This window comes from Dermacentor silvarum, chromosome 6, assembly GCF_013339745.2.
Source record: "Dermacentor silvarum isolate Dsil-2018 chromosome 6, BIME_Dsil_1.4, whole genome shotgun sequence".
In the NCBI taxonomy this organism is placed as follows: domain Eukaryota; kingdom Metazoa; phylum Arthropoda; class Arachnida; order Ixodida; family Ixodidae; genus Dermacentor; species Dermacentor silvarum.
The window spans coordinates 110,574,754-110,592,342 of record NC_051159.1 but is presented as its reverse complement, the minus strand read 5'-3'; the positions used below and the strand labels follow the sequence as shown (position 1 = coordinate 110,592,342).

At 44.6% G+C, this 17,589-nt stretch overlaps 1 protein-coding gene across 1 annotated transcript; it reads left to right on the top strand.

The window, feature by feature from the left end:
- Positions 1-4,127: 4,127 nt before the first annotated feature.
- On the top strand, positions 4,128-16,894 carry LOC119455135 (glycine receptor subunit alpha-2). Its single transcript, XM_037716602.2, has 8 exons — positions 4,128-4,250; positions 9,732-9,799; positions 10,113-10,342; positions 12,204-12,286; positions 12,418-12,552; positions 13,806-13,947; positions 14,753-14,972; positions 15,971-16,894. Exons 2-8 carry the CDS (start codon positions 9,758-9,760, stop codon positions 16,109-16,111), a joined length of 993 nt encoding a protein of 330 aa, XP_037572530.1. The 5' UTR covers positions 4,128-4,250; positions 9,732-9,757; the 3' UTR covers positions 16,112-16,894.
- Positions 16,895-17,589: the final 695 nt, after the last annotated feature.

Here is a 17,589-nt window from a genome sequence, read left to right as displayed (position 1 = left end):
GTAATTCGTCTCCATTGTTGCTGAATAGGACAATGTCATCTGCAAACCGAAGGTTGCTGAGATATTCGCAGTTGATCCTCACTCCTAAGCCTTCCCAGCCTAAGAGCTTGAATACTTCTTCTAAGCATGCAGTGAATAGCATTGGAGAGATTGTGTCTCCTTGCCTGACCCCTTTCTTGATAGGTAACCTTCTACTTTTCTTGTGGAGAACCAAGGTAGCTGTGGAATCCTTGTTGATGTTTGCTAAGATATTCACGTATGCCACCTGTACTTGATAACGCAATGCCTCTATGACTGCTGGTATCTCTACTGAATCAAATGTCTTTTCATAATCTATGAAAGCCATATAGAGAGGATGATTGTACTGCGCAGATTTCTCGATTACCTGATTGATGAAATTGATATGATCCATCGCAGAATATCACTTCCTGAAGCCAGCCTGTTCTCTTGGTTGGCTGAAGTCAAGTGTTGCCCTGATTCTATTGGAAATTATCTTGGTGAATATTTTATACAATGCTGAAAGCAAGCTAATGGGTCTATAATTCTTCAATTCTTTAACGTCTCCCTTCTTATGGATTAGTATAATGTTTGCGTTCTTCCAGCTCTCTGGTACACTTGAAGTTGTGAGGCATTGCGTTTAAAGGGCCGCAAGCTTTTCAAGCATGATATCTCCTCCATATTTGATTGAATCTACTGTTATTCCATCTTCTCCAGCAGCTTTTCCCCTGGTTATGCATGTCTTTCAAGGCCCTTCTAACTTCATCGCTAGTTATAGAAGGAGCCTCTGTATCTGGTTCATCACTATTTCGAATGAAAGTAGCCTGGCTGTTTTGGGCACTGTACAGGTCAGTATATTACCATGCTTATCGTTCAGTGCATACATCTTGCCTTGTCCTATGCCAAGCTTTCTTTTTACTGATTTAATGCTGCGTCCATATTTTACAGCTTCCTTAATCTTTCGCACGTTATAATTTCGAATATTCCTTATTGATATATATCTTGTTGATTAGTTTTGACAGTACAGCGAATTCTATCTGATCTCTTGAGTTGGACATTTTCATGTTTTGTCGTTTCTTTATTAGGTCCTTTGTTTCTTGGGAGAGCTTACCTACTGGTTGCCTTGGTGCAATTTACCTCCCATTTCAATTGCTGCTTCTGAGATCAGCCTAGTCACGGTTTCATTCATTACCTCTATGTTGTCTTCATCTTCCTGTTCTAAAGCTGCATATTTGTTTGCGAGCACCAGCCTGAATTGGTCTGCTTTTACCCTTACTGCCTCTATGTTGGCCTGTTTCCTCTTGACTAATTTCACTCTTTCTCTCTTCCAATTGAGAGAAATCCTAGACCTCACTAACCTATGGTCACTGCACTTTACCTTACCTAACACTTCTACATCCTGCACTATGCTTGGATCGGCAGAGAGTATGAAATCTATTTCATTCCTTGTTTCTTCATTAGAGCTTTTCCAGGTCCACTTCCTGTTGCTGCGCTTCCTGAAGAAGGTACTCATTATTCGGAGCCTATTCCTTTCCGAGAATTCTACTAACATCTCTCCTCTTGCATTCCTAGAATCGATGCCGTAGTTGCCAATTGCTTGCTCACCAACCGGATTTTTCCCCACTTTTGCCTTAAAGTCGCCCATGACTACAGTATACTGAGTGTGCACCTTTCTCATTGCTAATTCAACATCTTCATAAAACTGCTGTATTTCTTCATCATCGTGACTAGTGGTTGGGATGTAGGCTTGTACTACCTTCATTTTGTACCTCCTATTCAGCTTTATTACGACGACTGCTACCCTCTAATTAATGCTGTAAAATTCATCAATGTTGCCCGCTATGCTGTTATTGACTAGAATTCCTACCCCGGATTCTCTCTTATCTGGAAGACCTCTGTAGCAGAGGACGTGGCCGTTAGTCAGCACTGTGTAAGCCTCACCAGTCCACCACATTTTCAGGCATGGAGTGGTGCCTGACATCGGCATAATATATATATATATATATATATATATATATATATATATATATATATATATATATATATATATTGCCGAGAGCTGGTGGGGCTATACTAGTTCAGGTGCAACCAAACTAGAAAGACCCACTAAGCTTCATAAAAGTCACTCCCTCACAAGAACAGGAATTGGCCTCCCTGGTGCAGTATTCGGCCACTACCTCCCTCATGACTCCGACAATTAACCCATGGCCCTCAGTTCCCAATGGCTGCGGAGCACCTGACCAAGGTGGCGGTCAGACCTGCTACGCGGCAGAGGGTGCTAAGAATCTCGGGGTCCGGACAAGAGGTATATATGAGCCTCCATTTATATTTACTCGTAAGACCTGCCGGAGCCAGAAAAAGATAAAAACTTTAATCATATGCGGGAGGTATTAGCCGCAGGCTGTTCGCCTGACACAAGCACACACTCTCACTCACTCACTCACTCTCTCTCTATAGTTTTAAAGATATTAAGGAAGGTGTCTAGGAACCATTAAAACACTAAAAAAGAAAGGTTTTGAGAATGTCGTCATCATCAGTTAGCAATTTATCGCTAAAAATGGCGCGTCTTGAGTCGCCACTTGTCAAGGTGGTCCAAGAAAAAAAAATTAGAAACCCTGGACCGCGTAAATTTAATCCTAACTGCGACATTCGCAAATGTTGAACAAACTCGGAGGAACGATATGCGAACAGCTTCAATTTGCGCATTTGGTTTTGATTCTTTCGGCTGCGCTTATCCTCCCTGGGTATTATTAACGAGGGGGCGAAAGGCCAAATGATTGCAACGCCAAGAGACTTGGTGAAATCCGATTGAATGCTTTATTTGTGCCAAAAATGATATCCTGTCAGCGCTGGCGTATGTGCTGCACTATGACTGAGTCTGCTCTGCAGCTGTTTAGGTTGTCCTGGAGCATCGGGGCCACTGTACCCCACACATAAAGCTTTCTTTTCAAAAATAATTTTACTCGGGGGTTCGGTTCGTGGTTGAAATTGTTTCCTATAGTGTAGTGAAGCACCGCATCTTGGAACAGCAGGCTTTCGCATTCGGACGCACGAGACGACTTGACTGACAACGATGAACGGTGTTATTCGCAAAGAAGCCTTTATGAAAACATTACTGTGTTTTAAGGTCAACATCACTCGCTGTTCAGAATTTACGGGCGTGTCAGAAATGCATCAAAATGCACAGGTGCACTCCCACTAGGAAAGAAGGGATGGGTGGTTTGGATACGGTTGTGTTGCGTCGGTTAGGAAAGCTAAAATTGAAGTCATGCAGCTCCTGGATCGAAAAATACAACGTAAGAGAATGAACAGCGCATCAAGAAGAAAGACATAGGATACAACAATATGTGGCAAGATCCCTATCTAACATAATTATAAAACTGCGCTACGCTCAATCTGAACCATCGCGTTTATATTTTTTCGGATGCTGGAAAAAACAAAAACTTGTTCAAATGTACAAAATCGGAGAAATAATACTCAGCTGTACAAGAAGTGGGGAGACTCCAAGGTAATCAGATTCAAATAAATTACCGAAAAACATAATAACCTACGACAGGATTGCCATGAAATTGAACCCTATTGTATTTTTTGATAGGAAGACGAAACCACAGATGATGAGCATTATGATGATGAATGAATGGCTTGATTGAACGTAATTTCCTTGTCTCCGCAGTGTTCAGAATTCACCTTCAAGAAATTCATTGACGTAATCGCGGCCTTGAAATTTCCAGCACTGGCATGAGGCGATCCACGTTTTTTTTTCCCCTAGGAATTCAGTTGTAAGCGACAGTTGGATTCTTCCGTATACTCGCATCAAAATTCCTTAGATTTGGCCTCTCCCGTATTTAATGTCGCTCAGAACCAGGAAAAGAAAATATTTGCGGAATGTCAGGGCTCATAAAACAGCCACAGAATCTTCTTTATTGATCACCATCATTAAATGTCATCGCATAACTTGCTTCAGTTGCTTTGCTTTTACTGGAAGCCAAATATGAAGTCTTTGTTGTGAAAGGCTCCAAGCGAAGCATTCTTATTTTGGAAACAAAAAAAAAGCTATTTGATGCCTTGCCGTTATTATTATCGGATACATTTCGGGAGTTTTTGTTCTGTTCTTCCATTCAGTACCGTGGCACTTCCATACATAACAAGACCGGGCTCAGTTTCTTACGACGCACTAAACTTTCACCAGCTGCCAGATCTCGATGAATTGTTCGATGGATACGACAAGCGTGCTTGGCCCACATACGGCACAGGTGAGAGTACAGTTCTCTACTATCCCCTGTGTAACACGTTGTGCAAAATATATACGTTCAAGCGTGAATGTAAGCAAGGAGAACACAAGAAAATAGAGAAAAAAAAAGCAGTTGTTCATTCTGTGACAACGGAAACGAGCGAATTTCCTGATTTATCTAATATCTACCGGGTGTCCAACGAAACACAGTGGGTTGTCTATGCGTTCCAGGAAAGTCAATTGACAGTCAACTGAACAAGTCTCTGCATTTGTGAGGATCCTTGTAGAACGTGAGCGAGAGCTAATTTGTTGATTTTTAACAGCGTAGCTGTTTAAGCTCGAGGTTCGGCTAGAAATCGTTCGCAGAAACTACGCCGAGCTATGACGTCACTGCGTTGCCTAGCAACCACTTGGCACAGCTGCGCCTAGCTTCGCACAGGTGCCGTGGCGTAACCGCTCCGACTTCCGCATTGCTTCTCCTAGCCGCGCTGCACTAGAGTGACCTAGAATATGGGAGAGTGTGCAAAGCTGCCGCGCGTATGCATGGGAGGAGCGAGGACCTTTTTGTGTGAACTCCCGCGCCGCGGCGCTGCTGTACCGGACCCGTGGGCTTTCTCCGCTGCGGAAGCCGCGCCAAGGCGGCGGGCGTCTGCTACGAGCCTGTTATTTTGGTTGCTATTAGCCAACATCGCGATAATTTGGGATATATTAAGTACCAAGTCACCGCAAGGTAATACTGCCATGACTCACCACACAGAGAACGCGTTTGCCGGCTCCCTCCCCTCCACCCCCCCCCCCCCCCGCCCCGAAATTTTGATCTTTCTGTGTTTTACCGAAAATAATTACTGAAAGACAGGTGATTTCCTCACATAGTCAAGGCCTTCAGCAAGTGCCAACCCCCCCCCCCCCCCCCCCGGACACAAATTCCTGGCTGCGGGTCTGGGTGTGGGTGTGACGATAAGAACGTGTTGAATGCCAATCTCGATCTCAACGTATCGAACTTACCCATATATCGTGAAGAACTGAGAGCACAGGGAAAGGGTAATAATAGTAATGACAATTTCTGGGATTTTACATCCAGAAATCACAATATGGCTTGAGAGACGCCGTATTGAAGGGCTCCGGTAATTTCGACCACCTGCGGTTCTTTAACGCGCACCTATATCTATGTACACGGGTGTTTTATGGCTTTCGCCTCCATCGAAATGTAAGGCGCCGTGACCGGGAATCGTGCCCACGTCCTCGAGCTTAGCATTCCAACCTACCAAAGCCACTAAGCTACCGCGGCGTGTAGGTAAAGGGTACGCGAGAAATATACGGCGGCAAAAAACAAGACAAACCAAAATAAATGAAACGCTAACAGCGCAACATTGTGTATGTACGCCTCATTTCAATATTACGAGCGAACGTCAGAAAACGAACGCGATGGTTTACGGATGTGCAACTGGTCTTTCGCCTTCTTCTGTTGCAAGAGCGCAAACACTAAGCAAGTTTTAACATGAAAGTAACTTTAGGAATATTTATTGCGTATGCTCGCTGGTCCGTACACAGCCAACATACTTACTGATCAATAACTGCATACTTGTAGTTATGTAATGAAAGAGGCAACAAATCACCAGAACATAAACTTTTCATTGTTTGCTGTTATTGAAGGTAACTATTTTAGGGATATGTAGAATCAATAGCGATATTTGTAGTGCATCAAACACAGTAATGTTCAAGACGATTTTCCACTCAATATATAATGCAAGCACAAACATCGTCACGCGCCATGAATGCTTTTTAGTTTACGTAAAAAATTACACGTTACGCAATAACTGTTATAATGAGAAGTTACATGTTGGTAATTTCAGAGAAGATTCACGGATTATTAAAACAAGGCTATTGCAGTAATTACTTCTACATAACAAATTAGTAAATGGCTAGGCCAGTAGTAGCTATCTATTCATTTCAATGTAGAAAAAAAATATTTGTTTAGCTATTGGCTGGATCGAATGGCTTTTCTTTCCAATGTCTGAATTTGAAAAAAGCTTCACTCACGGTGAACCTTAAGGTACATCATGCGCGAAGTTTGTATTGAAGAGATAGCATACAGCAAGAATTGTTCATGTACGTACGCAATCTCTGAAGCGAAATAAGCCAACAATATTGCGGCGTTAGGGCCGTCTTTGCTCTTTCTTTTGCTTCCCTTACACCTTCTCACTCTGTTCTGTTCATAATAAAATACTGTCGTGGCTAAAAAGTATTCGAATAAATACATATGCATGTAGCTGTAAACCACTACTGACCGTGAGCGAAAAGCGCGTAATGGTGAGCGAAGCGGTCACTGCACGCACGTAAGTATTTCACTCGACTGCGCGAGTAATTTACTTTTTTCGTTACTCTTATTTTTGCAAGCATGGTGCTATTGCCAACGTACCCATGCGAATAACGTTCCTTTTTTTGCGTTCTTTTCTTGCGCGGCCTCATTTAGCGCGTTTCTACGCACGCACAGTTACCGTAATACCGTTCCCGAACTCTAGCACCAGAGCTAGGCCGCGCTGATGAGTTTGATACGTTATTTTTTGCATTATCTTGCTGGCCAAGCACAAAGAAACGCTCAAAGATGGGTAAGCTCCACGCAACACCACACTGTTGAAGTTAAATAGAGTTCAAGTGCTTTGCGTGGAAAATGAACGCAAAAAACTACAGCGCGTGGCAGACGACCCTCGCTTCCCGCGCGCTTCGCGAGTGCGAAAAGTCCACGGTTCCGGAGCAGGGGGTCGGGGGGGGGGGGAGCAGAGGAAAGGAGCGAGAGAGGGGGAGGGTACGCGCATGCGCTGAGGGGGTGTGGGACGCGGGCGCCGCTCCGTAGAGGATTCCTAGAGGAAAGAACGGGGGAGAGCGTAGGAGAGGAGAGAGAGGGGGTGGGGACGCGCATGCGCTGTGGGGGTGTGGGACACCGCGGGAGGGACGGAAAAAGCCCCCGCCATAAGCTGCTTCGCATCTAAAAAGCCATGACGTCACTGCGCTCCACTTCGCGGCTTTCGCGTAAAGCACCGTGACGCCGCGACGGTGGCACATTGCCTAGTGTCTGCGCCGAGCACATCGTTTGCGCCACCTAAAGAAATTTTGGCATAACATAGAATTACATAGCAAAAACTCGGTAAAATCTTAGCGTAACATAGCAATGAATAGCAAAACTCGGTAAAACCTTCGCATAACATAGTAATACATAGCAAAAACTTAGCAAAACTTCATAAACCTTGGTCGACCCCCAGCTACGCTGTTTCTTCAGCCTTACACCACTAGTGCAAGCTGCCCTCATTTTCTTTATCGACCCGCCGTGGTTGCTCAGTGGCTATGGTGTTGGACTGCTGTTGGACGAGGTCGCGGGGTCGAATCCCGGCCACGGCGGCCGCATTTCGATGGGGGCGAAATGCGGAAACACCCGTGTACTTAGATTTAGGTGCACGTTAAAGAACCCCAGGTGGTTCAAATTTCCGGAGTCCCCCACTACGGCGTGCCTCATAATCAAATCGTGGTTTTGTACGTAAAACCCCGTAATTTAATTAATTTTAAAATTTTCTTTATCAGCTAGGTTCTTCAATGAAGCTACGAAAGCTAAAAGACACATTTACAACTGCTTGTAGCAACTGTGTTGCGCAGACAGCGTGCCTAAGAAGTTAGCATCATATGAGTGTTACTATTGCGATCGAGATTTGATAATGTAAAAGTTAATCTTTCTGCGAACGCTGATAGTTAAGGAGTCGGGGGTGCTGTTCGCAATCTCGAGCGCGTACATTGCCACGTTGCAGTGACGGTCAAGAACACAGTAGCAAAACTGCGAATGACGAAACGAGCTCTTTATTGGGCGAACCTGTGCCCACAAAAGCAAGTGACACTCGAAGCACAATGATCGCGGCGAGCATAGTCGGCGATTGTCGAAAATACGATCTGCGGGCCAAGTGCGTCGGCTATTATACACGACTCGTCGAAGGTTCGAGCGTAATCGCTGGAACCCACGTGCCTTCCAGAAAGTACTACACAGCTGGCGTCGCGCAGACAATCAGGTTACACGAGGTTCGGTGACAACAGACAACGGGAAGAACCATCGATAGCACTCGAGGAACTTCAGAGACACGCAATAGCGTCCTGCGCCGAGTGATAGCGTTCGACATTTCTTAGCCAGTGAGAAGCGGTCACCGTAGAAAAATAAGTGCACGTGTCGATGTGCTTGGTTAAATTAGGAGTCACTTGTCACTTCTCGCGTTCAGAAGAAACAGCCACTTGCGTTGTACCAGCGTATCGGAACTATACACATTGCGGGGTAAAACACTAGTTATTGAAGATTAATTATGAATTATAGCAAGTGTTCTTAAATGCTCAAGAACTAGCAGTGCTGTAAAAAGGGACTTTCAGCGCACTACTGTTCGAGTGCCAGTCTTTCCCGCTTACATTGGAACAGTAATGCGTGGTAGGTTGTGACCGTTGTGTCAATATTTCGCAATTTGGTCTCGGCCTAGTGGGCACGAACGTCGATATTGTATTACAGAATTTCGAGTAGATTGCCGTGAATGAATTTAACTCCCACCATGAAGGTGTCGATTCGAGTGGCGTCCTCTGTTAAATCAAGCTATGTTGCTACCTCAATGTGAAAGTGTCACAATTAGATGCCCGTAAATGATTATAAAGAATCGTTACTTCTTGTAAAATATTAAATATTTGTGTTTTGCTTTCTGCCCATATGAACGTAGTCACATTTCACAAACGTAGGCATTTAAATGTGAGTATTTATGCAATTAAGACACATGGGTGTTCAACAGACTGACCACTATCATAATAACAACTGTCATGTATAGAAAGCAATCGAGCCAGTGCTCATCGTGTGCCATAATATGTCGTACTTTTTTACTAATCGTTGCCCTGACGCCTGTTATTTAAAACCTTGCTTAGTGTGCTCAACGACACAATAAAGTTTCTCATCTGAGCTCGGCGCACTTTTAGATTATCTGATGACACCTTGAACGCTTCCTTGCAGCGTTTTAATTGCTGCTAACGTATGCAAATATAAATATAAGGGCGAGCTCGCTTTCATTTTTTTGTTTATTCTTGCCTTTGTGTTAAGAGAACAGAAATTCGTAGTCACGGACACAAAATCTTCACTGCCCGACCTGCAGCATGGCGTTGCAATATGTAACACTGGAGCAGCAATGGGTTTTATAAGGGGCTGCTTTTGGGTCAACTTGAAAGTCTAAGTGACATCTGGAAAATACGAAAAGTACACGTCGATACATATATTATTGGCGTCCACACGTGCTTCGGCATAGGCCACTAGCGTTCCGTTGTAATTGTTTGCAGAGTGTTGTATCAAATGCAACTCTGGTTATCTCTATGTAACCAGCCCAGCCAAAACCCTAATGCAGCGAGCCTAATTAAGCAGGATGATTTGTAACCTTTACATATTAACACTCTTCCAAGATCAAGTATCCATAATGAACAAATACATGCTGGTTTCTTGTAGGGGAGCCCACAAAAGTCGTAGTCGACATGCGTATCAACACCCTAGGACCGATGAATGCGGAGGACATGGTGAGTCAACAGCAGTTTAATTAAGCATCAGTGCTCCTTTACTCAGTGCATGTCACGGTGTAGTTTCTTTGCTTTTGGTGCACACTGTCGAGCAAGCGCATGGAGGGAGGGCGCAAGAAATATGTGGCAACATTACGCATTGCCGCTGTATCACATTCAGTCTTAAATTCGCCGTGGCACGTCATCAACCTGTTTATCACACTAAGGTTGAACTTGGGGTTGGAGTCTAGCCAGCCATCCAGGTCGTCGATGCGACTTACTAAGGTCTGGTACTGCATATTTCCGCTCTGTCACTGACACCATGGCATTGTAGGACTACGAGATGGACGTATTCTTCCGGCAAGCTTGGCGGGACCCGAGGATATCGCTGCGGCGCTTCGGCCACATCGATAACCTGACGGTGAACGGTGCCGCTCTGTTGGGACGTATGTGGAAGCCCGACTTGTACTTCGTCAATGCCAAGGAAGTGCGCACCCACACCGTCACCATGCCCAACCAGCTGCTCAGGCTGTCGCCAGACGGTGACGTGCTCGTCAGTATCAGGTGCGCAGTATATAGTGCTCTGAAGCATGCTTGCGCTTAAATGCCCCTTAACATAGTGCGTCAGACATGGGTAGTGTGGGAGACAGAGTAATAGGGAAGATGTATACCGTAGCGTCACACGCCTGCCATGACAATGTTTCATTAAAAACTCACTAATGTGAAGCATTAAGTTAAGTTATACTAGCAGGTTACGCTTCTAGAATACCGAGACATCAGATAAACCGCGAGTAGAACCTCGGTAAGCCCGAAAAATGCACAATAATAGCAAGGCTTTTGCACCACCGCCGAGTGCTCGTTTTTACCTTTATTCCGACGTTACACCGACCGAATGCGCGTACCTCGCGCGTCCCGTCTCTTTTACACCATTGCACCACATACGTAGATGCAGCAGTGAGATAACGATAGACCTGGCCAATGGCGATGCTGCAACCTGATATTAGCTGCGGAGAGTTATGTCAGAAGAGGCCAATGAACAACAAAAGAAGTTATATCACTTTCGCAGCTTGCCAGATCACACCTTGCGCAGTTGTGTATCTAAGAGGCCATCGCATTAAGCGAGGTGGAGTTTACTTCCGCAGACCAAACGAGCTGGTTTTGTAAGACTAAGTCTGTGAGAGTTGCTCTAGTTTGCCTGCCACAATCAGATTTTCTATTTCCCTAAGCAGTGTGCTAGCTCTCTGCCCTTGTGAAGTTTGTTCACTTTATATAGCAGACTGGCTTCGATATTTTGGAGCAAAGAAAACAGCAAGAACCTATATTTACTGGAACGAAAGACGGGGTGCGATGACACACTGTTATTCCAGCATCTTGTTTCCCTGACGTCCTAAGTATTGACACGGGCCTATTAGTGTTGAAGTAAATGCTTGTCAATAAATAAGGATTACAGTGGACATTAAACGAATCCGTGACTCAAGCTAGGAAGCTTGCATAACGTTTGCTGCATTAAAACGGCGCAAATTCGTAAAAATACTTTGATGATTGTGACGTCAAGCTGACGTACCGGCGATGCAAGCTAGTCTAAAATTAAACGAAGGAAAGCTTGGACTTCATGCTCTAGGCTACTAATCAATGTTTTCCAGCCAAATGAGCGAAAACTAAGTGTTTTTTTTAGAATAATTTAGGCCACCGTTTAGATGTCGGCAGCTACAGCCAAAGAAATAGGGTGCGGCGAGCAAAAATTTCCCTCCTTCCTCCCAATTTTCCACTCACTACTACAATAAATTAACACAGTGTTTATTGAAATTGTCTTTCTAAAGTGCATGTAAGTAAAATTAATGCGCGGGCTGGGGCAATGTCAACTCCTCTAAGTGATCCTCCATGCACTGTCCTCCTTACGTCAGTGGCGTCAAATGGAAGTTAACCTATATTTAAACACATTGTCCCAATATGCACTTAGTACGACCTGGAAATCGCTTCAGATACAATATGGTGTCCTGCACACGGAGGCGCTATAATTTATGTTGCAAAAAGTTCTTGTGTTTGAATGACTACGTATTTCATTTGAAAATTATCACTAACGTGGTTAGCAGTTTGAAACCCGGATACAATAAGATATTTAGTCAATCTAACGTATATTCGTTCCCGCTTTATTTCGTTTCGGACCTCCACGTCATTTATAGTTGCGTTAACCAGTGTACAAACCAATACAAGTCTATATAATTAAACAGTAGCGCTGGCATAAGGCTTCAGCCATTTTTGCCTCTGGTGATTACTTATTCCCACCTGCAGTAAAATGACTTGAAGCAATATGTTCGAAAAAGAGCAGCCACAATAAGTAAAAAACAAAGTTTTCATGCGAATTCATTCATTGTCGCTTCAAGAACGCCTCCATTAGCGGTTATAAATTTGTTGTGCTGCGCAGGTTGAGCTTGAGGCTTTCCTGCTTGATGTTTTTCTACTACTTTCCATTCGACAAGCAGAGGTGCTTCGCCCAGCTTCGTCCATGTAAGTCACGCAGCCCTTCTTTTCCCTTTATTTTCTTAAGCGTTTATTCGTAAGAAATGTACCGACACTGTTATACTGTTATGATATCATTTGCCTTGGTTGCAACCCCAACTTTCCTCTTTCGCTACCAGATATCAACACACTGAGCCAAGTAGAGTTCATTTGGCGAGAAGGCCATCCTGTACATCTGGTGCGGCCGATCCACATGCAGGATTTCAACCTCGAAGAGGTGTCGCACGAGAACTACACCATCGAGCTTGAAAAAGGTGCGTCTTTCGACATTGCATTAAGCTCCTGTTTCTCTTTGTAGCTCCATGTTTTCGGTGTTTCAAATCCTCAGAACCAGGGCATCGACTCCTTCCGTTCAGGTTAACAACCATTTAGAGAGAGCCTTTATACGGAGATGCAATATGCACCATTTTTATTATTCGCCTCTACCATAGAAAGGAAAGCCTTCAGCATAACATTCGGGATCTGGTGGCGGAATCTGAGGAGTTCCATCCTCTCTCCCTTCCTTACCATAGTGATGAAACCCAAGAGGTGAGGTTGTGCCCGTATATAAAAATAAAACCTTTTGATCCCCCCTCATGTAATGCCTTAGTCTGCTATATGGGACCCTTGATATTTGTATAAGTTAAAATAAATAAGAATATTTAAAGAATGCACCAACTAGTAAAAAAACACACTTCTTTTCTCTCTCTCTAGTGCAGAGTAGCCGACTAGAGTGCACCAGCTCAAGTCGACCTCTCTGCACTTCTTGTAAATAAAATTTTTTCTATAGACCACCAACCACATGAGCAACCATTCGATAGCATAAGATTACTCCAATATAACACGTCACTGCGTGTCAGCCGTGCCCTTTCTTTGTTACAGCACTACACTTTTAATCACCAAGCGGGACGTTCAGCGCACTTCCCAGTGCATGCAAAAGCAGTGCCGACGACCAGAATCTCTAACGAATACACGAGGTATTTTCCAAGTCGTGCGGGTATGATGTAGCTCGCGTCCCCATGCATTCTTTGGGTGTGCAGCAGCTGAACAAAACACGTTTTCATTAATGACATTCGCATTCGTAGCTGCAGCCTGCATTGGACTAATTTGAACGTGTAGACTGCCGCAATAAAGAATGACCTGACATTTTTATTTTTCAAGCCAGAATTGCTCTAAACAGCGTACTGCCGGCACCGTTAGCAAGCAGAACCTGGTTCTTCGTCAATGGCATGCTGTGACGGAATTTGGTGAACCTTTTGCTGGCCTAGCTGGTGTTGGAAAGCGGCGTGTTGATCATCCGTAGTTGTCTTCGCGCGCCGGTCATCATCTAAGCAATATTGCGCACCATATTTCGTGACATTATATTTCAGCACTGTCGGTGAGTCAAGTTTTGCGCGTCGCTTCTGATACTGCCGAAGCCAGCACATAACGGGGTACACCTTCATTGTTGAGAACCAGCTGCACGATTGTGAAGGCTTAGACAATTGCTTTCTCTATTTAAAAGCGTTTTTTTTTCTATTTTGTCCAGGGTCCTTCTCGTGCCTCCAGGTGACATTTCTACTAGAAAGGCAGCAGGGTTTCCACATGATCCAGACGTACCTGCCCATCTACATACTGGTGTTTGTGTCTTGGCTTTCCGCGTGGATGAGGCCAGACGTCATTCCACCCAGGTTTGTGAGCACAAAAAAGAAAAAAAAAACAACAAACAGCAGGCATCTATAGCATACAGACTGCAGTAATTAGAAGCGTTAGGGGTCAAGACAGTTCGCACAGGTGGTCGCTTGGGAAAGAAAAATTGCAAGTATTGATGATGCTATAGGAGGTCTGCATATCTGAGTCAATGGCCTCTCGTAAGGCTACCAAAAGATGCCTCGTCCTTGAAGCGGTAGGCTTTACTAAAGACAACGGGATGCAAATGCTTCGCTATGGAGCATTCGTACCACATGGCCTTTATCTCATTGGTTCTGCACTTTTTTGCGAGGCGCCATGTACAACATCCGAAACTTCTCTCTGCTATCTAGGGAAAATCAAGACGATACATATAATCTCACCGTGTCCGGTTCCCTTGAAGATTATTTGTTATCCAAGGAGAACACAGCTACTCTGAATGCATGCTCTTATTACATAGTGCAAGACCATGTTCTAGTGGTTCGGGCGCGTATTATAGAAAGCGAGCAGCAGATAAGTTTCTTTCCATCGGCTGTATGCACTGAGCGACACGTTTTTACATGAACGTACAGTTTGAATACAACATGTAAGAAAAGCACACCGCGTACAAACCGCGGCGCTTATTTTACACGGAAACACTTATTTCACGATAGCAGACCCGAGTTTGTAGCTACGCCTTCCTTACTGCAGCACTAGCGGGCGACACGCACACCTTAAGCATGTTGCGCTAGTTCACAGCACTCCGCGCACTGAGTTTGAGTGCGTGCTAGCACTCTCCTCCGATTTATTTTTCTCAACATTGCACAGGGCCATCATCGGAGTGAACACGCTACTCACAATGGCCAGCATCTACCTGTCCCTGAGTACGCACCTGCCCAACGTGGCGTACAACAAGGCCGTCGACGTTTGGTTGGTTGCGTGTATCCTTCTCATAATAGGAGCCCTGATCGAGTTCGGTATTGCCAACTACCTCTTCCGAAGCAGACTCACTCGTGCCGAGTTCCTACAGGCACTCAGTATCTTCAAGGTGAGTTGAGATGGGCTCTAATGGCAATGTCAGCGAAAGGATCACACGCAAAAACGTCCTTTTTTTCTCTTGTTTTTTTTCTTCTATTTTTAGGGGGGGGGGGGGGGGAAGGAGGATGCAGCGAACGAAACACGACCACCGTGAAACATGTGAACGAAACATGGCGATAGAGATTATGGCCACGGGGCTAGCTAAGACAAGCGCGCTGTGAATGTTGTTACGGTGGCACGTCCACCACCTTTACAGATCTGTCATACGGTGCAGAAAAGTAGACTGTGCCTTAGGAATATTGTGGATGGATCATAACGATTTCTAGAGTGTACATCGATAAATTGTAGCAGTAGCCGCCTGACGCCGCTAAGAGCAGAGAGAGAGACGATGAACAAGAGAGAACGGGCTATTTACTCGGACCAGCATTATACAGTTGAATTCCGCTGACTTAAGGATTAGTGATCTAACATAGCACACTGAACTATCCGATACCTAGATTTGCTGCCGGGGGTGCTGAGGTATGTGCACCTATAGCTCCGCATGCGTTTGTGGCGCAGTGTAGGGGTACATGAAGTACAGTCGAACGCGCATCGCTGGGACTAAAGTGATCGAATCAGTACATTTCAATCAGTAATCAGTACTAGGAATGTCGCTGAAGTCAAAATTTCGACAAGAGAACTTGTCTGCGTCAGGGCAGCAACTGCCCCGACGAAAACTAGTGCCCTTGTCGAATTCCACCACTGTTAATCACTTAACATTGTTCGGTTCTTCAGGTTGCCGAAGCGTCTGGCATGTTGTTAAGTAAAACCGAAATGCATTTCAACCATCAAAAGAAAGCAGACTGAAGCTCAATGTAATGAAACCCTAGATATCGGATCTAAATCAAAACAGCAGTTTAGGCATATCATCTATGATATTCCATGTGTTTCGAACGGGTAGCCTGAGCTAACGCTTTTCAACTGCGGCATCTTTGGAAACAGCCGTGCCGTTTTTGTTTTCAATTCCAGAAAGACAAGTTGCCGAGGGACCCCAGCGGCCTTCCCTTGAACCAAAAGAGAGCCTTCACCGTGGAGCGTTACTCAGCGGGCCATGTTCCCGCTGCTGTTCCTAGCACTGAACATTGTCTACTGGTCTGTGTACCTCAGTAGGCCCCTTGTGGAAGCCGAGAGGATCTGAGTTAATGGAACCAGTAATCCGACGCTAAAGAGAAACACTAAATTAGTTTAGACTAATAAATTATTCTATATAAAGTACATTTTCGGTAATTTCGCCGTCATTGGTTGATTATTGCCAAAGAAAATTAAGGTCAGCGTTGCATACTTTGAGTTTCGCACAGAATCTCCAGTGCTGGTACTTCAGTGTGATCTTCCGGACTTCCAGATATGTGTTTCGTATTTGGGCCATTGCGGCGATAAATAACAATTTATGAAACTTGCAAAGTTTAGTCATTGGTTCTTTCAGAAGACAGTGTCGCTCGTCTTAACCAATTAAAAGTTTAACTGCGCTCGAGTAAACACAGTCAAAATTTGTGACATCGCGGCAAGCTGGTGCATCAACTTTAAGGCGTCATCGTCGCCACTCTTTTGTTCATGCGTCTTTTCTAGTTTACCGATTCCCCTATTACGGTAAGGGTGGCTTTTTTGATACTTTAGAAGGGCACTTTACTGATACAGTTCACATTACTTTTTTCTTTAGTGTCATTTACTGGTGACGACAGAAAATCGGATGCTGCCTGTTTACTCGAATGCGCCTTGCGTTAAATTTGTAGACACGAGACACGTCAGTCAGTCATTTCAGTCCCGTCAATGTGGTGTTATTTTCATCTCATACCCAGGCGACGACTGTCGGCGGTTATATTATTCTTATCTGAAAAGCTACGGTAATAAGGAATCAGCTCGGTTTGGTGAAAAACTAAGGAAAAAAACTAAAAAAAAAAACGAGAGAGATTCGTGAGACCCGTGGCGCAACCTAGTGGCATTCTTCGTGTAAATTGACTAAGTTTGAACTACTTCCAAGATGTATCGCACCATTGCGGTCACCAATAAATGCACCAATACTGTCGCAGCTGTCGCATTGCGTGGATCACAAGTTCGGGAAATGAAGCGCCGTTGTGCTTTTCTTTTCGTTTTTTTTTAAGAATTCGAGGTGTATAGTTAGGGAATTGTCTTGACGGCCGTGAAAGATGTCACTGAGCCAACGGAACAGAGGAAACAACGCGGCGTCCACTCCTTTGTGAAGAAAAGAAAGACGCAAACAAGGAGAAAGGGAAACATACTATAAAAGAATGTGTTCTTATTTTGTACTTTGACCCTCCCGGTTCTTGGCCGAAACCCCAGAATGATTACGTGCCAGTATTTCCAAGCATCTACATCTATCGTACAACATATCTGATCGCACGCGGACACAGGAGGAACCAGGGAGACGTGAGCCAAGTCCTGTGGTGACAAAGAACTCATATAACTTGGGTAAGCCTCGCTCATACACAAGGCCTTGTCCTTCAATTGTTTGCACCACGCTGCCTTTTATGTTCCTGTCTCCGTTTTTGCACTGCAATACGAGCCTACTATGTCTATAAATGCTCCCCATTGGTAAGATCCTGTAAGACCTCCCATTCCTTCTCCACCTC

Bases quoted from the DNA above. Each gene is read 5' to 3' on its own strand.
- LOC119455135 (XM_037716602.2), top strand. From the start codon at position 9,758: ATGCGTATCAACACCCTAGGACCGATGAATGCGGAGGACATG. The intron at 9,800-10,112 runs GTGAGTCAACAG...ATGGCATTGTAG, and splicing joins CGATGAATGCGGAGGACATG to GACTACGAGATGGACGTATT. The intron at 14,973-15,970 runs GTGAGTTGAGAT...TTTCAATTCCAG, and splicing joins AGGCACTCAGTATCTTCAAG to AAAGACAAGTTGCCGAGGGA.